This window comes from Electrona antarctica (assembly GCF_951216825.1).
Source record: "Electrona antarctica genome assembly, chromosome: 21".
Lineage (NCBI taxonomy): Eukaryota > Metazoa > Chordata > Actinopteri > Myctophiformes > Myctophidae > Electrona > Electrona antarctica.
In genome coordinates, this window is record NC_136802.1 from 16,499,704 (window position 1) to 16,523,406 (window position 23,703).

Below are 23,703 nucleotides of genomic sequence, written 5' to 3' on the forward strand. Positions count from 1 at the left end.
TTGTTCTTCGTGTAAGGACCTTAGAAGGGATTTTTTTTAAAGTAGCTTCATTGCAGTTAGCTACTTTTTTTTTTTTTTTTTTTCTAGTTTCAGCTTATCTCGTCTCCCCTCGCAGACACCAGGGTTTATTTCCAATGTAGAGTCACTGTAGTCACTTCCCCAATGCTGTGCACTCCTAGCCGCGGGTAGCCAGACGAATCTGCCATTGTAAAACAAATTGCCCCAGGCAGATTACGTCTGGCATCGCTCAATATTGTGCGTTATTTCCGCAGTAGTGAGGAACCAACCAAATTCGTCTGGAACCAGGTTATAACCAACCAGGGCCCAGTATGCAAATATGGGGCGGGCTTATCACTTGTGACGTACGTTGTAAGAGACTTGTTCGCTGCTCTGATTGGGAAGATACATTACTAATATCCACGCAGTGATAGCCTATTGTCTGGCTACGCGAGGCTAGTGCGCTCCAGCCATCAGTTGCTATAGGAACGAACGTGTGATGACAGATTTTCGCAAAGATGTTAACATTCAAAGGTTTTTATTTTTAGTCTGTGGATGAACTTTTGAGTGGCACAAAGTGTTATTTTTGTTGAACAGTGTTTGATATGTACTGAACTGAACAAAGACAAAACATATCGTCGCTGTCAGGCAGAATTAACGTTGTATCTCCATGTTTCAACTTCTCATGTTTTTTTCTTGTAAATGAATGCCCAACTTCGTCGTACTGTCGCTCAAAAGTAGCAAAAATAGCCGCTCTGCAAACTCACGTGGCGCTTTTTGAGTTTGAAGCTATTTTAGCTAATTCTGAACACATTTTAAAAGGAAAGTGGTTATAAGCGTGTCTGTGGGGGTTTTAATTGTATACATATTGAACCAATGCAAAGTATTAACAAGAGCATTGACTAATTAACTGGATTTTCTGAAAAGTAACAGCTTGTTGGGACAGACAAGGTTGCCACCCAACAGCCATGACATGGAGTCTGTTTACACTTCAAATGCATTGGTGACAGTTTATAAGTGAACAAACAAAAACATATTTTCTGTCGAGCAGTTAAAATCATACTGTGTAACATTAATTTTAGTAGCCTTTTTTAGCGACATCTCTGGTATAGCTCCGCCTCCATGCCATTCATCTGTTTATATGGTACGTATGTTAGAACTGCTATTCAAAAGTTCAAAACAAAACCATGGAAGTACTGCTCCAAGACAAATGCTGCAGGATCTTTAATGGCAGGTTATTTTTTGAAAGCAATGTTAAAAATACATAAATAAATGCATTTCCAGTGCCTGTGTCGTTGTGGCATGAGTGTCGGCGCGATAAATAGTGTTTAGAGAAGTTGTCAAAAAAACACATTTATGTCGAATGGTTATTGTGAAATTATATATCAAAATAATTGAAAAAAAAGTTACACAGTATGACTTTAACTGCATTAAGCAGAGATGATTCTATGATGACAGATTGGTGATCCTAATGCCTTTTGTTTTGTTTTAGTTTTTTCTAACTAACCAAAATTCAAATCTGAAAAAAGTCTTGTAAATCAGTAAATCCAGGCTGGGGTTTGTTCCACAGTACGAAGGAAACACAGTTTAGTTTGGTATGTGTTCAAACTGTGAGCCCAAGTCAGGTTTTTTTGGCCTACCCAGATTGGTATCAGATTGTTGTTGTTTTTCGTCAGTCAGATTAGAACCGCATTTCTAATCCTAGTTGGTTAGAAATATGATTAAAATCTGACTTGTAATTTTGGGTCTAAGTGTGGCCACTCGCACACTGACTCCTGTCTTATACTCTGTCGTATGTTGGTGTCACTCGCCCCAAATAACTGATCTACAAGCTCACAACGATGCATCATTGCGATTAGTTGTGAGCCTGTAGATCAGCTATATTGTCTGTATACACAATTCCACTCTCATTGCTTGCAAATAACAGTGTGGACAGTCAGTCCTAAAGTTGAGATCTGAGAAACAAATCAGATTTGCCTGCAGTGTGAACAATGAAGGCCTTAAGGTAAAGTTAAACAGTGTCACACACAGTTGGTTTTAGGACTTGAGTTGAAGGAGTATTTCACCCCAAAATGACTATACCCCCTATCATTTACCCACCACGTAAAGAAGTTTTTGTCACCTTCCTGAATGAAGGTACACATGAAGAATATTTGGCAGTGAATTGAACGAAATAGGGGTCCAAAGATTAATATGAGAAAAACCCTTCATTTGTGGATTCTTCAGTGAGGAATGCAACAAAAACGAAACGATTATCCATGAAATCAATGCTTCATGGATTGAGTAATTGCTAAGGGAAACAATACTTTTGGGGTGAGTGCTCCAATAAAGTTTAATTGTTTAAATGGTTCTTTACACACTCTTAGACATGAGTTAATGACTTGAACCTTCGGGGCACAAAACAAAGGTCAAAGGTGAAAGTTGAAGTGGTCGATGTTGTTTGTTGATGTTGTGGTTGACGGTGTGTTTATTTATGCTTTTTGTTTACTTGAACTAAAATCTATCTCCATGGTTACCATGTGCCATTTCTACTCGATAAACTGATAGTAACTCAACTGTAGTTGGAACTGTTAATATGAATGGATGGATGGATGGATGGATGGATGGATGGATGGATGGATGGATGGATGGATGAATGAATGGATGGATGGATGCCTGGATGGATGGATGGATGGATGGACCATCACTGCTGATCGTCTGATATTGACACTAATGGGTTTGACACCAATGGGTGTAGACTGTAGATAAACATGCTTAATCCCCTCAAAGGTAATCACACATTAAGCAGTTGACCTCCAGTAACCTCATGAGGTGACTAGATTAAAAAACATAATTTCCCAGACTCTTCTTCAACAAAGATGGCGAAAGCAAACATTATTTGTTGTTGTATGGTACAGAACACTGAAGTCCTTAAACCAGAAACCTAACCCTAACCTCAGTAAATTTAACTTGCCCGGGGGTGTGGTTATAAGCACAACCTGTGTTGGATTTAGTATGTCGAGGCTCACCTAGCCTGATTGAGTGATGGGCAATCAGAATGTTTGTGCCTGCACCTGGGGAGTGTGACTCTGTCAGGCCACAGTGGAGGTGAACACAGAGAGAGACTGAGGAGCAAGAGGAATTCTTTCTTATATTCTTGCTATATTCTTATTCAGATCTTATTGGATATCTACCACTGGATAAAGAGCACTTTATTTCCATTTGTGGATTATTGATTTACCTATAATTGGTTCTTCAGTTATTTGTTGCAACCGTTAGATTGTGTCAAACAAGTCCATGAAGTCTATATACAAGTGTAGTAGTACATGTGTGGGGTCCCTACTTCATCTAGCTCTCTCTCAGTTAAGGGGTCATTGGCCTGCAAAACGTTGAAGACGTTGGTGTGATTGTTCAGTAACAGCCGGTGTCGATCTCCCTGTCTCTCCTTCTCTTTAGAAAACAGAAAATACATTTCCATGTGGGTCACCAAATTTTGCCTGCATTTTTATTTTCATGTCATCACTCTTCTGACTCTCACGTCTCACTTAAAGCCAGTGATGTAAAGTAGCCTAACGAAGTAGGCCTACTTCAGTACAATTTTGAGGTAGGCTATTTGCACTTTACTTGAGTACTTCCAATTTTCAATATTTGTATGTCTACTCCACTACATCTCGGATCCAAATATTACTCCACTATACATTTATTTGAAAACTTTAGTTACTAGTTACTTTGTAGATTTGGATTCTTATTACAAAACATACAGAAACCACTTCAGACCTATACATTTTGGCTGTTTGAAAATAGATGATCTTCAAGCTCTTGTAGATTTTTATACATTTGAAAACTTGTGAAATGGGACATTCTGCACAACGAGTACTTTTACTTTTAGTAGTTCAATTTTTATGCTATTAATGCTTTTGTACCTCAACTCAAGTACATTTTTAATTCCGGACTTTTACTTGTAACAGAGCATTTCTATATTGCAGTTTGTATTTGTACTTCAATAAACTCAAAACTCATTCTCTGGGCCCCTCCCACCCCTCCCTAGGGGAAACCACCACCTTATAAGGAAGTGGCTGCAGCACCACCCCCAGGCGACCCTGCAGGTCCGGGGGCGGAGCTCCCTGTGGCAGCCGGAAGCTCATTCGCTGCAGCAGGGAGGACAGGAAGAGAAAGAGCTCCATCCTGGCCAGTGATTCACCGACGCAGACGCGAGGCCCAGCCCCAAAGGGCAGGAAATAGGAAGGGGTGAAGCGCCGTCCCTGGTCGTCAAGGAAACGCTCTGTAGAAGGATGGGGAAAGATTAAGAGGTGTGTGAGGAATTGAACATGGTGGACCCTCTTGTAAACAAGTGTAATGCTTAATTGGGTCGTCCACTCACAGTTAACAGTCTTTGTATTGAGTTTGTGCTTGAAATGTACTGTAATTCTGCAAACTGTTAATACATATTTCAATCAATCAATCAGGACAAACAAACATCTCCATTGAATCTCCTACCAGTCATCACATTATGGGCTTAGGAATGCGACAAAAACTAAAATCTCTATGAATTCAAAGCTCCATGGGGTGAGTAATTGATAGGGAAATAAGTCATTTTGTGGGTGAACTATCCCTTAAAATCTCATTGACTCTCATCCGGAATCGGGGAAGAAAAAAAAATCAGTACGTGGGCAGATGGTGAATTGTCTGAATTGTCATATTTCTTTATGTTCACAAATTATTTTTTGTTATCAATTGTTTTTTATTCATGACACAAACAGTACAATTAAGTATACTGGCATTATGAATGAATAAAGAAAACAACACAAAAACAGGATATATGTAATATGTATATGGCTACATAGTAAAAGAAAAATAAGAAACATAAAAACAAACAAACAAAACCACCCTGCAACGACCCCTCCCTCCCAGGACCAACGATGTCACAAAAAGCATACCTGTGCCAAGTTCCTTACCACTGTGTAATATGAGAAAAAAACGAATTATATCTGCAATGTTAGACCAAATATTAACATTTTCCTCTTTTGCTCTATGTAACCTTGCGGTTGACAATAGATAGACAATATCAAAAAAGGTTAGAGCCCATTAGCAAAATGTTAATGTGTGAGGTGGTTTCCAACGCGTAGCGGCAGCAACCATCTTCTTAAACTAGCAAATAAGACACGCTTGCGAGTGCCGTTTAACTGTAATTGGGATACATCAATTAATAAATAAAGATGGAGAAGGTAATGTTAACTCGTAAAAGTAATGTAATGAACCATGTTTACAGCTTCAACATGCATGCAAGCATACAAACCCAACCCATAAGTAAAACAAAAAAAAATGTTTTAAAGTACCACCACAAACCAACTTACAAGCGCAAGTCAATTGTTTACAAGTAAAACATATAATTTGGTATGAATTCAAGCACATTAAATGTGTTTGCGTGCTGTGCGTGCGTGTATTACCAGGTTTAAAGAGGTCAGGTTTGTCCCAGAGCTTTGGGTCATGGTGGATGGACCACATGTTGACCAACACCCGGGTACCACAACGGATAGAGTGACCTCCAATACTGAGAGAGAGTGAGTGAGAGAGAGAGAGAGAGAGAGAGAGAGAGAGAGAGAGAAAACCAATTATTTACATAATACTTTTGATGGAAACATTGCTATGTGCCATTAATCGACATACTGTATGCTCCATGTCTTAGCCAATACAGTTACTTTGAAATTTTAATAAAATGAGAGAGAGAGAGACTTTTGACTTTTAACAACTTCTTTATTCTTGAAATTGTTTACATTCTTTAAAAATCAGTTACAAACTACAATAGGACCTCTGACATACTGTAGCAGTGGTTCACAGGCTATCGAATAAAGCATCCCTGACATAGCACAACCTTGCCGAATCCCCCTCTTGATTACAAACCCTTGATTGAAGGAGCACTTAACCACCATTAACCTTCAATACACTTTCAATTTCAACATAGAGAGTTCTAAATCATGCTTACAAACGCAGAGGAAAAACCAAAAGCCTCAAACGTCTTCCATAGGTATTGTTGTTCCACCCGGGCGAAAGCTTTTTGTTGGTCCAGCGAAATCAGACCAAATCTTCTTCGTCTAATGAACTAGAGACTTCCAAATAATCTCGAACAAGGGAAATATTATCCCCAATTGATCTGCCAGGGATACAGTAAGATTGATCAACATGTACGATATGCTCCATCACTTTTCTCAACTTGTTTGCCAATACTTTTGAGAGGATTTTATAGTCAGCACACAACAGACTCACTGGTCTCCAGTTTTTGAATTCACATAGGCTTCGTACACACATAAAGAACAACTGTGCTGTGCTCTGCCTGTGTTTCATGGCCGCCCCAATGCTTTTCCAATGGAAGTCACATGGTTTGACCAAACACTTGTGTTTGATTGCCCCCCCTCCCCCCATCACACACAACTGTTTGGTCAAACCACGTGACTTCCATTGGAAAAGCATTGAGGCGGCCATGAAACACGGACAGCACAGAACATGTTCGTCTGATATGTGTGTACGAAGCCTAAGATCTTGGGGCAGATGAGTGATGACTACTCTCCGACAGCTGAGAGGTAATTTCCCTCCCATCACTTCAAGCAGGTCCTCCCCTATCGTGGACCACAAGGATTTGTAAAAATCCACAGGGAGGCCATCTATTCCTGGTGATTTTCCATTTTCCATGCTCATCAGTGCCTCCTGCAGTTCCTGCAGTGTCAGTGGGCGCTCTAAATCTGTGTTGTCTTGTGCTGAAACTTGTGGCAAGTTACTCAAGAACGTCTGCGGATCCTCTCTATATTCACTTGCAATTTACAATTTACAATGTAGGCATTTAGCAGACGCTCTTAATCCAGAGCGACTTACATTAAGCAAGAACAAAAAGCATGGGAATACATCACATATGTAAAATGCATTTATCGCGAAACATGCGTAAGCTAAGAACGTGACTAGAACATATCTATATAATGACACTATACATATAAACTATAACTAGAACATATCTATATAATGACACTATACATATAAACTATACATATATGCTATACTATGCTGTACATATTTACTATGAAGTGCTATGACTACATACAATGCACTTATTGTGCTGTCTACATGACATGCTATAAGTCTGTTTCAAATGCTATATAAGTCTAAGAAGTGCTGTATGAACTTGCATTATGTAGCTCTGAGTAGAACTCCACCGGCCTTTTCCTTATCTCAGTTGACTCTGTGAGCTCGTTTCCGTCAGCTGAGCGAATGCAATGAATAAGCTGATTTTGACCATTCTGTTTCTCTTAGTTAAAAAATAATTTAGATGGAGCATCCATATCTTTGATATTTTGGAAGCGTGAGCGAACTAGCACCCCTTGCGCTCTAATCCCCAGCAGATCAGCCAACGCCGTTTTTTTTTTTTAGCTTTAAGTGCCTGAATATGGCCTTGACTTCCTGTAGAACTGCTTAAACATTCAAGTTCCACTATATCAGTCTCTAGATCTTTCATTGATTGTGTGAGCTCTCTAGTGACATTGAAATTGTATTGATTACAAAATTGTTGAATCTGTATTTTTCCCACATTCCGCCATTGCTGTACAGAGCTAAACTCACACTTCTTCAACTTCCATTGTTTCCAGAAAAAATCTATACATTTTCTAATGTGACCATCGTTTAGCAAAACAGTATTGAAATGCCAATTATGCGCTCTTGGGTTTCACCCCACTTATAAACACATTCCCTATTAGCAAGCAGTGATCTGAAAACCCTACCGGACACAACAAACAAGATTTAAAACTTTGTAACTGATGCTCAAAAACATAAAATCTATCCAGCCTGGCTAATGAGATGTAGTTTTCTCTAGTATGGGCCCATGAATACTGTCTAGTGTTTCCATGTTTTGAGCGCCACACATCTGCATGTTCAAATGTCTCAATAATGCGATTCAATATTTTTCCTAGATTGTGCATTGGGTTCTAAATGATTGCGGTCCAGGTCTTCAGCTGTACAATTATTGTCCCCACCAATGTATACCAGCTCTGTTGAAGCACACCCTGATAATGCACTTGCTAATTTTCCCCTGGATTCACAGGAGCATATACATTTATCAATGTCAAAGTATAAAATGTTAAAAAATTGAGATACGAGAGAGAGAGAGAGAGAGAGAGAGAGAGAGAGAGAGAGAGAAAGAGAGAAAGAGAGAGAGGGAGGACAGTGGAAGGATGGCAGACGAGGATGAAATGCACGAAATGCAAACAAGAGGAGGACTCAAGAGGAAAAGAAAAGAAAAGGAGGATTGGAAGTTTTGGAACCAGTGAATCAAGCGAGGAAAGAGTGTAAGAGAACTATGTGGTTGAAGTAAGAGTGGTCTTGAAAGTAGACGGGATATTTAAGGATTGGCATAGAGTTGCCCTGTTTGTTGGAAAGAAAGGAGGGCAGGTGAAATCGTTCCGGATTGCAAGGAGTGGGATAGTAGTGATAGAGTGCATATCAGAGGAGCAGAAGAAGAAAGCAATAAGAAGCATAAAGAAATGTGATGGTTGCCATGTGGAGTGTTTTGAGCTGGGGCAAAGAGCAAAGATGATGGGCGTTATACTGTAAGTGGCGTGCCACTCTCAATGGAGTTGGACCCATTTCTAGAGCTGGAGGGAGTAAGTCAAGTCAGGAGACTGAAACATTTCAGAGACGGTGAAAGAGAGGATAGCCAAGCAGTGTGCATCACGTTCAATGGACATTTACCAGAGAGAATATACCTGAAGTATGTCACCAACAAAGTGAGACCATTTGAGAGAGGTCCTCTCAGGTGTTTCTGCTGCCATGCATATGGGCATGCTGCGGAGCTACGAAATGCAGGAGATGTGGGGAAGAGAGTTGCACTGGGGCTTGTGAGGAGAGGGAACCGACGTGCATGCAATGCAAAGGAAATCACTACTCAGGGTCAAGACAGTGTCCAAAAAGAAGAAGGGAAGAAACTGTGAATAGGATTAAAGTAGAAAATCGCATCAGTTATGCAGAAGCAGTGAAGAGAATGGAGGGAGAAGGAAATGAAGGGCCGGCTGGAAAAAGAGAAACGGAGGAAACGACGAAGAGAGAGGAGCAAACCATTTGTATGGACAAGAGGCAGTTTTTGGCGTTAATCGCCATGGTGATAAACTGCTCATGATGATTTTGGACGCAGCAAGGTGATTCCTCGAGATAGAGGACATAAGTGGAGAGGAAGGCTGAGGAAGGCCAACAAGGCCGAAACGCGTACGTTGTCCACTCTCGTCAGAGATAAATAAATGCACGTGAAAAGGTCATTTTGAGTGCTGGCATTTTCTTGATTTCATTCTGTATCTTCGAGCCTTGCACCATGAAGGATTTCATTCTAACCTGGAGTGCTGCGGGTTGTCTGCTCCGGCAGTACATTTTTGCATAAGTGGAGAGGACCTGGATAAATTGTTGAGGGAAGGATTTGCGCCAACTCAAACCGCTGGGTCTGGGTCATAGAGGGACTTTATTGTGAACGGGTTAGGGAACACTGGTGGGGCACTTATTTAATTACACCAAATGAGGTAGGCCTATACTGATAGACACCAAACCTGTGGTTGCCGCAAGGCATCCAGCCTGCCGGAAATCCATAAGTAGAGACAGAGAGAGAGAGAGAGAGAGAGAGAGAGAGAGACTACAAGAGTCATTTTTCAAATTTATTGGACATTTTGTTATTTCCCCTAGCTGTCACTGGGCGCACGCGGGGGATATCAGCCTTCAAGGCAGCCTGCCAGACATACAGAGCCAACCCCTTTGCATCCAGCAACCCAACCCAGTAGTCACTTTGAGTGGCAGTTTGGCAAACGTGCTCCCCACAGCATTATTTACGATTGGTAAATAATTGGTGGTGTAGTTCCAGACTATGGAGCATTCAGGAGGTGTAGTTACCTACTCTATGTAGCATTCAGGAGGTGTAGTTCCAGACTATGGAGCATTCAGGAGGTGTAGTTACCTACTCTATGTAGCATTCAGGAGGTGTAGTTTACAATATTGTAGTATTCAGGAGGTGTAGTTCCAGACTCTATGTAGCATTCAGGAGGTGTAGTTCCAGACTCTATGTAGCATTCAGGAGGTGTAGTTCCAGACTCTATGTAGCATTCAGGAGGTGTAGTTACATACTCTATGTAGCATTCAGGAGGTGTAGTTACAATATTGTAGTATTCAGGAGGTGTAGTTCCAGACTCTATGTAGCATTCAGGAGGTGTAAATGGTAAATGGTGCATTTATATAGCACCTTTATCCAAGGCGCTTTACATAGATTGTGCATTACATTCACCCATTCACACACACATTCATACACCGATTGCAGCGGAAGCCATGCAAGGTACCAACCAGCACATCGGGAGCAATTTGGGGTTCAGTGTCTTGCCCAAGGACACTTCGACATGTAGACAGGAGGAGCCGGGATTCGAACCGCCGACCCATGGATCATTGGACGACCTGCTCTACCTCCTGAGCCACAGCCGCCGTCTATGTACTTGCATTCAGGAGGTGTAGTTCCAGACTCTATGTAGCATTCAGGAGGTGTAGTTCCAGACTCTATGTAGCATTCAGGAGATGTAGTTCCAGACTCTACATATGTAGCATTCCAGGAGATGTAGTTCCAGACTCTATGTAGCATTCAGGAGATGTAGTTCCAGACTCTATGTAGCATTCAGGAGATGTAGTTCCAGACTCTATGTAGCATTCAGGAGGCTTATTGAGAGACTATTGCTATAACGACCACTCCACGGCACACGCTATACTATACCTCCCAGTGAAGGCTAAATGATATGCTCCGCTGCGTGATGGTGTTGCACAGAGCCGAGAATGGCCGTGAATAGCAGAGCTAGAAGGTTAACAGCGTCCAATCACTCACCATCTGTTCTTGATATGAGGTACTATGAAACCTGTCAGGATGATTAGGATACGTCCTAATCTTTCTGATCTCAGACGGAGGGCCCTATCTTGCGCCACCCCTTCCTTACCCCTTATTTGCCATATTTTGAAAAACATTTTCAAATGTCAACTATTTTAAAAGGTTTTTTCAAAATAGTAAAACATGGCAAATATGTTTAGGCATAAGGGGTAGGGTTGGCACAAGATGTATACCCCTTAGTCTCTGTTTAGGTATGAATAGCATTTGTTTTGCTCTCTCACACCCCCCTCCCCCCTTCTCTGTCTGTCTGTCTGTTTGTCTGTCTGTACCGCAGAACAGATCATGGGTATACCAGTTGTAGAAGAAGCTGTCTTGTGGAGGTGGTCGCTATGGCAACAGTGGTGACTAATGCTTGTGATTGCAATGACACTGACCGTTAACAGTTGAGACGAATAACAGTCTAAGTCCACACTAATTATCCATATCCGTATAAATTATGGATAAGGGGTCAGGACTGCTAGGCCTTTTCGGGGAGGGGTCAGAATAAATTATGGACTTAGACTGTTCGTCTCAACTGCTCAATTATGGAAGCTGTGACTACGGGTGCACAAGGAAGATTCTGGGTTTTGTAGTTTGTTTTCAATAGCTTAATAACTCTGATTTAAGCCAAAACCAGGCTTGTTAATCCTGGTCCGTAGCCTGGTTTATTCCGTTCCACTAAAGTCAAGCGAGGCTTAGAATGTGCGGATTTATCGAGCCAGGATCATAAAGCCTGACTGAATGCAGAGCCTGGCTTTTCCTCACTAGACCCATTCGGTGGAACACAGATTTACTGATCCTTCTTCTTTGTGGGGTATTATGGTAGTTGGCATCCTTAATAGTTGCATTAATGCCCCCTTCTGTATATCTCAGTATATTTACTAATCTATTCCAGACTTACTGATATAAGGACTTAAGCTTCTAAAAGAAATACTGCTGCTGTAATAAAATAGAGAAAATACTCTCAATAGTGGATAGACTGAATGATTAACTACCCCAAAAATATAGTCTACATTTTACCACTACTCTTAACTTAAAACTTCATAATGAAATCATCATAATAAATGTAACAGAATTCTAAATATTGTAGGCATAATGATATTGTAGCATTGGGATATTTGGCCATAACTCCCTCCTCTGAGGGAGCTGCCTTTTGTGAAGGGGTTGTTGCCCAGACTGGTGAACCGTGGGTCATGGGTTCAATCCTGGCTTGGGGCGATGCACTTCTTGGCTGTTGGTGGGTGAAATGTTACAATGGTAATATGTTGTATAACAATGAGTAATGGTAACATTTAGTAATGTTTTCACTTTTACAAAAAAACGGGATGTATTTGATTCTTCTTAACAACTTGCACCACAGCAAACCAATTCTGGGGGAACATTCACCAAAAGTATCTGATCTACAAGCTCACAAGCTGTCATGATGAGGATATGCAGCCAATATATTTTGGTTCTTTGATTTTGTATATAGGGCTTAAATGAGTCCTTTAATGGCAATGTGTACCTACAGTATATGATGTTTTAATGCAGACTAATACAAATAAGGCAATATAAACCCATAATAATTGAATTGTGTGTGAAAGAATCATTGGTTTGTGATCAGATTGACAGTCAACAGACTGCTTAATGAACAGTAAAGTAAAGACATCAGGATTAGGTTAAATCTGGCTGTTAGCCTGGTCCGGAGCAGGCTAAAGTCCACAGCATTAGTTTCCATGGTATTGGTATGGTTTCCAATAGTGTGGCATTGCTTTCATGAAACCAAATCAAGCCTTGCATATCCAGGTTAACTTGTCTTTCAGTGGCTTAATAATAACATGGGGGATTGTGGGGGGTGCAGTCTGTTTTCATTCGCTTTCATAACTCAACATGACAAACAATGAATACTTGAGTATGACATGCAAATTAACTCAATTATTAAAGTGTGTGTGTGTGTGTGTGTGTGTGTGTGTGTGTGTGTGTGTGTGTGTGTGTGTGTGTGTGTGTGTGTGTGTGTGTGTGTGTGTGTGTGTGTGTGTGTGTGTGTGTGTGTGTGTGTGTGTGTGTGTGTGTGTGTGTACCTGCTGTGCGTCAGGGCAGTGTGGGGTATGAGCACAGGGCTGACAGGTCGTATTCTCATGCCTTCGTTCAGCACACACTCCAGGTAGGGTAGGTGTGCGCGGTCCGACACGTGCACGCTCCTGCCCCCACACACACACTCATCCAGCTCCTTCTGCACGCGCTCCTGCACCTGCACCAGGAACACGTCACCATATATGGTCATTCATATTATTATTAGTACTATTCACGGTCAGTAAAACTGCAATCCTTAGATCTTTGCCTCCAACGGCTGGCTTTTGGAAATCACGTCATGTTGCAAAAAAAATCACACCTGTGTGAAGTGAGGGGCACTAATATATTAAAGTCTAACTCATGTTGATTAGGTGATGTAATGGTGATGTAAAACAAACGGTGCCAACTCAAACATTATACGCCATTAACAGTAAAGAGACAATATGACGTAATGAGGCACATTATGACGTACATTTTCCCTTCATTGTCAATGGCGTTTACAAAACAAACATTGAACTAAAGACAAACATTAAACTTGCCAAATACAGCTCTTTTCAAGAGGCGATCCCCACTTGACCAGGGACACCCAGTGGTGGAAGAGATACTCACGTTTTTAACGTTACTAAAAGTAGCGATACTACAATATAGAAATACTGCATTCTCGCACCATATAAGCACCATAGATATATTGGTTCCACATTCAGTATAAATATTGTAAAAATACAATCTACAATCTACAAGCCCACGCACACACACACACGCACACACGCACGCACACACGCACACACGCACGCATGCACGCACACTGTACCTCAGGGTGGTGCAGCAGGTAGGCCAGTATCCATAGCAACGTGGTGGAAGTGGTTTCCACGCCGGCGCCGAAGGCCTCCGCTGATGTCATCAGCACGTGGTCATCCGTTAGCTCCTCCCCCTCGGACCCCTGTGGTGACCTCTGTGACCTCTGACCCTGCAGCAGGGCGTCCAGAAGGTCACGGGGGGCACCGCTGTCACTCAGGGAGGCCTGTGCGGTGTGAAAGGTCAAGACTGAAGCGGTAGCTCTGTTTGTGATGTTGAACTTGATCTCTGTGTGTGTGTGTGTGTGTGTGTGTGTGTGTGTGTGTGTGTGTGTGTGTGTGTGTGTGTGTGTGTGTGTGTGTGTGTGTGTGTGTGTGTGTGTGTGTGTGTGTGTGTGTGTGTGTGTGTGTGTGTGTGTGTGTGAGTGCGGTGTACCTTGTGTTCCTCTAGCTTGCGGGTCAGCAGTTTGTCTCTCACTGCGATGCATTCCTTTAATCTCCTCATAGAACTGCTGGGAAACACCTGGGAGAGGGAGAGAGAGAGAGAGAGAATGTCTTCTGAAAACATACCTCATATAAAGCGTTTTAATTAATGTATTAACCTATGGTCATGAAGTGTGGGTCATGATCGAAAGAATAATGTCGCGGATACAAGCGGCCGAAATTAGTTTCCTCACACTCTCCTATAGAAGTTCAGTCACACGAGAGAGACTCAGAGTTAGCCTGGAAACCAGACGGATCTGCCACAGGAAAAAGAAAATCCCTGTGGAGATTGGTCTGACGCTCCTCGGTTTTAATTACATTTCGCTCAATAATAATAACTAGAAAAGTCGCAATTTTGAAAAATTGCAAAGTGTGGTTGCCACAGTCGCTTACATAGGCCCTCACTAATTTGAAATTTTCTATAACGCTTGAATAGTTTGCCCTTCAAGGGAATTCATGTCTTTATAAACGATTGTAAAACATAGATTGGTTACGTAACCTCGGCCAATCACAGCGGAAGTTAGATTACTCCGGAATAGCCAATTAGCTACTACAAACGTTATGCAAAGCTCGGCCAGTCACAGCGGAAGTTAGATTACTAAACCATTGTAAAACTAGATTGGTTACGTAACCAACAACAGCCAATTATAGCTGCTACAAACGTTATGCAAAGCAAGGCCAATCACAGCGGAAGTTCGATTATTCGATTACTCCGGAGGAAAACAAAAGTGTCACAATAACAATAGTCTGGTTGGTTGCCCTTTGGGCCCTTTGGGCAACCTCACTAATAATAGATACTTTGGGCCCTTTGGGCCCTTTGGGCAACCTCACTAATAATAGATACTTTGGGCCCTTTGGGCAACCTCACTAATAATAGATACTTTGGGCCCTTTGGGCAACCTCACTAATAATAGATACTTTGGGCCCTTTGGGCCCTTTGGGCAACCTCACTAATAATAGATACTTTGGGCCCTTTGGGCAACCTCACTAATAATAGATACTTTGGGCCCTTTGGGCAACCTCACTAATAATTGATACTTTGGGCCCTTTGGGCAACCTCACTAATAATAGATACTTTGGGCCCTTTGGGCCCTTTGGGCAATCTCACTAATAATAGATACTTTGGGCCCTTTGGGCAACCTCACTAATAATAGATACTTTGGGCCCTTTGGGCAACCTCACTAATAATAGATACTTTGGGCCCTTTGGGCAACCTCACTAATAATAGATACTTTGAGCCAGGGGTAGATGTCCACCAGTCCTCCCCTAGCGATGGTTTAATAATAATAATAATAATAATAATAATAGATACTTTGAGCCAGGGGTAGATGTCCACCAGTCCTCCCCTAGCGATGGTTTCCACGATGCCGTCGTTGTATCGCATCACCTCCTGCAGCTCGGGGTCGTCATGGCGATAGGTGGAACTGAACACCAGCGTGCAGATGACGTTGGTGACGGCCCGCATCACCGCGGCGGCGGGGTCTATAGCACGCCCCCTGGAGGTCAGGAGGTCACTGCACAGACTGTCCACTGCTGATAACACTGAGACATGCACGCCCGCACGCGTGCACGTGAACACACACACACACACACACACACACACACACACACACACACACACACACACACACACACACACACACACACACACACACACACACACACACCACTTGACCACTTGAGAAACAGCCGTCTATGCTTGTCAAATTGGGGGTCCTTGAAATAAATTAGAAAGGCTTGAGCATCACTGAGTGGAGTAGAGGGTTTGCTATTGCGTGCGTGCATGTGTTGTACCAATGTCCTGCAGTTTGCTGGTTCCCTCTCCGAACAGATGGAAGGAGTTGTGCACCAGCCTACGGTGAGACTTCCACAGTGGACTGTAGTCTGCAAACGCAATGTCCTTCCCTCCACGAGTTAACATGTCTGTTGTTACCTTGAGAGAGAGAGAGAGAGAGAGAGAGAGAGAGAAGAGAGAGAGAGAGGGGGGGGGTTGGAGAGAGAGAGAGAGAGAGTATTTGTATCAAAACGTAAATGTAACTTACTCATTATGCAGAATGTCTCATTTCAAGTTTTCAAATGTATAGAAATCTTTTGAAAATAGCAGATCTACAAGCTCACAATGCGACACATTATGAGCTTGTAGATTAGCTATTTTCAAATGGACGAAATGTATATGTACTGTAGGGCTGAAGTGGTTAATGTATGTTATACTAATGCAAAAAGTAACTATAGGCCTAGTGACTTTTCAAAATAAGTTTTCAAATAATTGTAGTAAAATGTATGTGTCTCTGAGATGTAGTGGAGTAGAAGTAAAATGTATTGGAAATTGGAATTACTCAAGTAAAGTACAAATACCTCAAAATTGTACTTGGTTACTAATTGTACTTAGTTACGTCACTTTACACTCATAGCCACACTTGCAGAAGGCCAAACTGAGGCACCACAGTGGCTATGGCCTTGATGGTCTCCATGACATTCCTACCCTGACTGAGAAAATGGAACCAAATGGACCTTTACAGCCAGGTCTGCAACTGTTGAGGGTACAAATGGAACCAAATGGACCTTTACAGCCAGGTCTGCAACTATTGAGGGTACAAATGGAACCAAATGGACCTTTACAGCCAGGTCTGCAACTGTTGAGGGTACAAATGGAACCAAATGGACCTTTACAGCCAGGTCTGCAACTGTTGAGGGTACAAATGGAACCAAATTGACCTTTACAGCCAGGTCTGCAACTGTTGAATGATGTACAAATGGAACCAAATAGACGCTTACAGGTGTGTGTAACCCTAAGAGTGTATACAAATGAAACCAAATGGACCCTTACTGGTCTATAACTGAGAGTGTACGAATTTAACCAAATGGACCTTCACGGGTCTGTGAGTGTAACAAATGGAACAAGATGGGCTCTTACACAGGTCTGTAACACTGAGAGTGTACAAGTGGAAAGGTCCATTTTGAGAGTTCCATGAACTCTGTGAGAGTTGTTTTCGGTTTACCATATAAGGACGTCCGGCGAAGGTCTTTCCTTTCTGCAGGAGAACCTCTCTGGCGTGTTGATGGTCGTTTACGACGACGGTGAGATGACCTCCCAGATATAAGCTGTACAGAGGTCCATACCTAACACACACACACACACACACACACACACACACACACACACACACACACACACGTCACACGCACGCATGTCTATTTTTGAGTGGTGTAAACCACTCCTACAACTGGCTTTGTTAGTTTACGTGTCTGTCTGTCTGTCCGTGCTCAAAAAATGAGAACGGTTGCTATGGTCACCCAGTTCACACGGGTGTGATTTCATTACGTCAGACATTACGTCAGACCACAGCTGATCAGTCTATATAAGACCTTGCACCACTCAGTTCACACGGGTGTGATTTTTGAGTGGTGTAAACCACTCCTACAACTGGCTTTGTTATTGAGTGGTGTAAACCACTCCTACAACTGGCTTTGTTAGTGCTCAAAAAATGAGCATGGTTGCTATGTTCACCCTGTTCACCCGGGTGTGATTTCATTACGTCAGACATGATTTCATTACGTCAGACAGGCCTTACACCACTCAGTTCACACAGGTGTGATTTTTTATAAATGGATAAGACTTTTTTAAGGGTCCATACCCTTGAGTATCAATATATATATATCGAGTTCATCACGGACATGCTAAAACCCCACAGGCCGGTGCGCAGCCTCAGATATGCAGATAGGGCCCTTCTTGTTCCACCCATAACTCACCCTGTCACCCTTTTGCGGCCCCTTTTGCGGCCCCTTTTGCGGCCCGCGCACCATCGCTCTGGAATGCCCTCCCCTTGGCTCTTAGGCAAGACAGTGCCCGCTTTTAAACAGCTTTTAAAAACACACCTGTATGTCAAGTGCTTTTCCTAATTTCAGTTTTATATGTATGTGTGTATGTGTATGTAGACCTATGTGTATATATATGTATATGTAGATATGCATATATGGATATGTGCAGTATGTACTGTATGTATGTATATTCATTTATTGTCTCCACCAGGCCGAAGGCATGGGGAGAGAGTATGTTTTGCACTCCGTCCGTCCGTGTGTCCGTCCGTCCGTCCGTCCGTCTGTGATCAGCTAATCTCCGGCACCGTTAACCCGGTCGATGCTAAATTTTGCACACACACCCTGGATGCCAACAATGAACCTCTGCCCCAAAATTTCCAGAAAGGCCTGTTATAGCGCCACCAGGAGGCCGCTTTGTGCAAAACAAGTTTTTGGACAGTACACCTACAGATTTTGTCCAAACATCACGTAAATTGGTACACAGTCTCTCTAGAGTCATTCAACGAAACGGGTCTTTCAGATTTCTCAGACTCTATCCTGATTGGCTAAGATTGGCTTCCAAAGTTCGCAGGAGTGCTCAGTTTCAAACAAAATGCTGCAAATCATGAACACATTGTGTGATTTCCGTGAAATTGTGCACACACATTCCAAAGAAATGCCACATGAACATTTTCAACTCGGCCTCATGGTGGCGCTATAACTGGCCGAAAAGTGTTTTTACTTCTAACTGCACGGATCTGTGGATAACTTTGTATGCCAACTCCCTAGAGGCCAAGGAAAAACCTTTGCCTGGAATTTTTCACATCTGCTCTTTATAGCGCCACCAGGAGGCCGACATATGTAAAACACATTTTCTAATATTACTTCTTCAGATTTTATCCAAATTTCACGCAAATCGGTATACATGCTCTCCATAGTCATGTGATCAAGACAGGTTTGTTTGATTTCTCATAATCCACCCTCATTGGCTACGATTGGCTTCTAAACTTTTCAGGAGTAGCCCGCATTGTACCCGTTTTGTACAAATCGCCACAACTACTCAACGCAACGTCCGATTGTGGTAAAACTGTGCATGCATATTCCCACTAGGCTTTGGAAGAAATGCCACTTGACAGTTTTCAAATCAGCCTCATGGTGGCGCTACAACAGGCCAAGCCGCGTCTCTCTCTCGCTCTCTCACACACACACACACACACACACACACACACACACACACACACACACACACACACACACACACACACACACACACACACACACACACACACACGTTTATATTGCTCCTAAACATTTTGCCAAACATCACACACACACTCCTATCCTCCTCGTGGAGACCTGTGCCCAGAAGGGCACTTTTTCTAGTTTATTTTTCTTTCTATCCTTGATGTGTTATGATGTGATGTTATGCTTTGTTATTTCTGATGTTCTTGATGTTCTTTATGATTGTTGTTTTTAATCCTGTCTGTAAAGCACTTTGTAACTTTATGTTTGGAAAGGTGCTATATAAATACAATTCATTCATTCATTCATTCATTCTGTCACAGACAGACAGACAGACAGACAGACAGGCAGACAAACAGGCAGGCAGGCAGGCAGGCAGGCAGGCAGACAGACAGACAGACAGACAGACAGACAGACAGACAGACAGACAGACAGACAGACAGACAGACAGACAGACAGTACCTGTGTGTCAGCTTGCTGAACAGCAGGTGACAGACAGACAGACAGACAGACAGACAGACAGACAGACAGTACCTGTGTGTCAGCTTGCTGAACAGCAGGTGAGGTGGCAGTGATGTTCTCATCCAGGGCAGACTTCCCAGCACGGGCAGCCATGGCAGACATGGCATGTCCTGTCCCCATCTGAACCACAGCCATGTTTACAAGACTCATTTAAACTAAATATAATCAAGGAGAAAGTAGCCCTTCTATTAAGCTCACAATGCGTCGCACTGCGTTGTGAGCTTGTATACTGTATAGCTGGGCTATTTCTTTTTATTATCCTTTTTTATCCTTTTTTAAGCCCTGATAAATACCCCCCTAAAAAACCCACTAAAACTATTCTCAACTAATACTAAGGCTTTTCACGAAAAAAAAAACAACCAAAGCTTTAAAAAAACAAACAAATCAAGACTCAAAGTACTGCAAACAAATGGTCAAATTTACATAAATGTAATTAAAGCGAATGAAAAATGCAAAACTATAAACCTTGGCGTGGAGGTTTGTCCGGACGCCCAGCCGAAGCACCGTCTCACCAGCATCCAAGAGACCCATAGGACCAGCACACACACGCCCAAACACACCGGAGAGAACACACACCACAGCATGACTGAAAGAATGGACCAATGTTGACCAACTCCTGTCCTACAGTACTGTGTTTCTCTATGTCTCTATCTCTCTATTTCTATCTCTCTCTCTCTCACCCCCCCCCCCCCCCCCCCCCTCTCTCTCTATCTGTGTCATCCTTGCATGGTGAAACCTTGAACATGGCAGTGGTGGAAAAAAGTACTCACATATCTTTTTATATCAATACTGCAACATAAAAAATACTCTGTTACAAGTAAATGGCCGGAATTCTGAGTAAAAGTACAAAAGTATTGGCGTCAAAATTTACTTTTGGTACAAAAAGTACCAAAATTAAAAGTACTCATTATGCAGAATTCATGTAATTTATAGTGGAGTAAAAGTAAAAAAAAAACATATCCGAGATGTAGCCTAGTGTAGACGTAAAAGTATTGGACAAATACTTCAAAATTGTACTTAAGCAGGCTACAGTACTTGAGTCTAGTATAAACCCTGAGTCTGACCATGCTATTTATCCAACCTTGATGTCACAGTTTATCATCTGTCGCCATGGTGACCTTCTAGGTCTCAGCACGCAATAACAGCACGCACAAGGAATGTGACGGCAGTCAAGATTATAGTCCCAGAAATAAACAGATCGACACACAGGCAGTGGCAAAAACATCAATTCATCTTTAAACTGTCTTTGTGTTCGGGTGGCGCACAAAACTTGCCGACCACCATGGAAGCTTGCTTGGGGTTTGGATGCATTGGTTTCATGTCACGCTCTCAAGAGTAAAATTATTGTTAAAGGGCAATTAAGACCATGAGGTTTGGGTTGTGGACAAGACAAGAAATCTAAAATTATTGCTCAAGTGATTAGAAATCACTCTTTTAGTAAGCTACGTAAACACAAACAAAGTTGATTCAGACAAAATGGAGCATCATACAAATGCGCGTCAAACTGCTTTTATAACATGAAAGGACTATTGTTTTAAACTATTGAATTGAAATTTTGAAAACCACTGATTGTTTGAGAGTTTGCTAATTGTGTGCTGCACTGCTGGTGGCATTCCCTTGATTAGAAAGGGGCCAAGTGCAGGAGAGTGGTGTTTCTTATGCTTTGAGTAATGGTCCTTGAGTTTTCATGCTGATTTTATACTTGTTTAATTGTAACGCATTATTGGGAATGTTTAGGTTACTTTTATGCAAGGGCGTATTTATTATTGAAGTGTTTGAGAAGAAATGTGCTAATTGAGTCTGTGTCCAGTGGTAGGATCCACTCCTATTTAAAGGAGGCTGCAGGGACAGGCTAGTTAGTTAGATGTGGGCAATGACACCCCTTGGGGGAGAGCTACAGCCGGGCCTTGTGTGATCAAGGTACAGCCTGAAGAGAGTTCTTATCCAGTTGGGTTTTGTTCATTAGTGTTTGCTCAAGTGTTTATTTCATTTTGTAATTTTTCTATTTTTGGCCAGTATTTAGTTTTGCTATTTGAATTGTCTTTTGCACTGAAAACTGGCTGGAGTTTGGGAAATAAAAAAAAACCTTTAACTGCATTCCTGACTGTTCTTGGAGCCTTGGCCGTTCGGGCAACTTCACACTGTTCCTGTATGATTTTGCCATTTTTATTAGGAAGAAAACCCGGACTGCATCCGTGGATCCGGATACAGATCAGAACGTCTATGAAAACAAGCCCAGAAAAAATGCCATTCAACACGCTACTTACAACTCGCTTACAATTCGCGGACCTGGCAACACTGCATCCTGTTTTCCCATTGGCTACGGTTGCTACAACACGCATTTGCACTGCATCTTGGGAGCAACACAGCTTAATGTAGGGGTCACCGATTGCTGTGCTACATCCCCCTCATGTTCTCACCACCCCGTTCGGCTACACCACACACACTAACCTACACAATTCTCCACATGCAACACAGGGCCCTTATTGGCTAGCCCCCTCACATGGCGATCCCCACACCCGAGGCGCATATATGGATACGAACAACAACAGCAACACCACACGCACACGCGCGCGCTGCAACAACAAAAAGCTACGTACAGTGTGTGTGTGTGTGTGTGTGTGTGTGTGTGTGTGTGTGTGCGCGCGCGCGCGGGGGGGGGGGGATTTGGATCGCCGCGCGATGCAGCGCAAATTGCACTACACTACACAGGGCTCGACAGTGCGACTACGTACTCGCATTTGCGACTTCACATATCACCGTGCAAGTTGTACAATTCACTTTGTAGCACCGGTGCGACTACACAATCCGATCTTTAAAGCTAAACGTTGCGCAGTTTACATCCAAAAGAATGTGTCACTCTCTCGGTTCTGCACCGCTGCTGGAGAAGTATCGCACTGTCGAAGGCAGCGCAACTAATCCCCCCCCCCCCCCCCCAGCGAGGGAGGAGAGAGAAGAGAGCGAGAGAGAGAGAGTGGCAGTGGCAGCCAGCAGCGATGTAACATGAGCCTGTGCATTTCACGCTTTTCACCCTATATAACTTCAACGCATAGGCAATCAAGTCAAGACCATTAATTAATGACTGCTGTGTAGGGGTGACGATTGCGTGATGCTTATATGTACAGGATTCTATAGGTCACCACTCTTGGTGTGACACACACACGGCTCCTGTCTCTGCTTACAATGCGTTGTCAAGATTTTGGAGAAGACTGATAGTTCATCCTTTAGTAATTAGGCTGTGGAAGTATTCACAATAGACTACTTTTGGATTTATTGCGATTGGCAATTTGGGGAAAGGAGGAGGAGGAGGTGATCAAGCTCCACAAGACCACATTGGTGGCTCAACGCTGCATTTATTTCCCTTTTCTTCCCTCTCGAGGGTGCATGGGATGATGTGACCCCCTCCAGCAGGCTAGGGAGCCCCGCTCAGGTTAGCGGAAAATGACCGCGGGGTGCGGGTTGCCAGGTTTTTTTATAAGTAAAGTATTCAAAACAAAACAAATTAAATTCCAAAACATATATATATAATAACATATTTGAATTTACGTCATATTTTGCGGCATTTTGACCTACTTTCTCTGTTCATTGTCAATGGCAAATATTGACACATGTGGGGACTAAAGCTGTATATAGGATAGGAGGGCCCTCACACACATGATTTCATAACTTTTCATCGTGCTCCTAAAATAATTTGCGTGCTACTTGGAAAAATGCTAAGCGTCGAGCCCTGCTCACACACACTACAACACGCTTAAAACTCGCGCACCTGGCAACACTGCATCCTTTTTTCCCATTGCCTATGTTGTTAATTTGTTGCCACGTCTATGAAAACAAGCACAGAAAAAATCTACACCTGGCGTGGAACAAACGGGACGAACCAAGGCGCATATATGGATCACAACAACACCAACAACACTA

At 42.6% G+C, this 23,703-nt stretch overlaps 1 protein-coding gene across 1 annotated transcript; it reads right to left on the reverse strand.

Annotated features, from left to right (window-relative positions):
* Positions 1 to 3,992: 3,992 nt before the first annotated feature.
* Positions 3,993 to 20,372, reverse strand: cyp17a2 (cytochrome P450, family 17, subfamily A, polypeptide 2; the record flags this gene model as incomplete). The annotated part of the gene is made up of 10 exons (XM_079491225.1): positions 20,251 to 20,372; positions 19,798 to 19,905; positions 17,223 to 17,343; positions 16,018 to 16,156; positions 15,536 to 15,765; positions 14,177 to 14,263; positions 13,758 to 13,967; positions 12,955 to 13,124; positions 5,424 to 5,527; positions 3,993 to 4,258 (listed from the first exon to the last, which is right to left on the reverse strand). The coding sequence occupies exons 1-10, from the start codon at positions 20,367 to 20,369 to the stop codon at positions 3,993 to 3,995; spliced, it is 1,554 nt and encodes a 517-aa protein (XP_079347351.1). The 5' UTR covers positions 20,370 to 20,372.
* Positions 20,373 to 23,703: the final 3,331 nt, after the last annotated feature.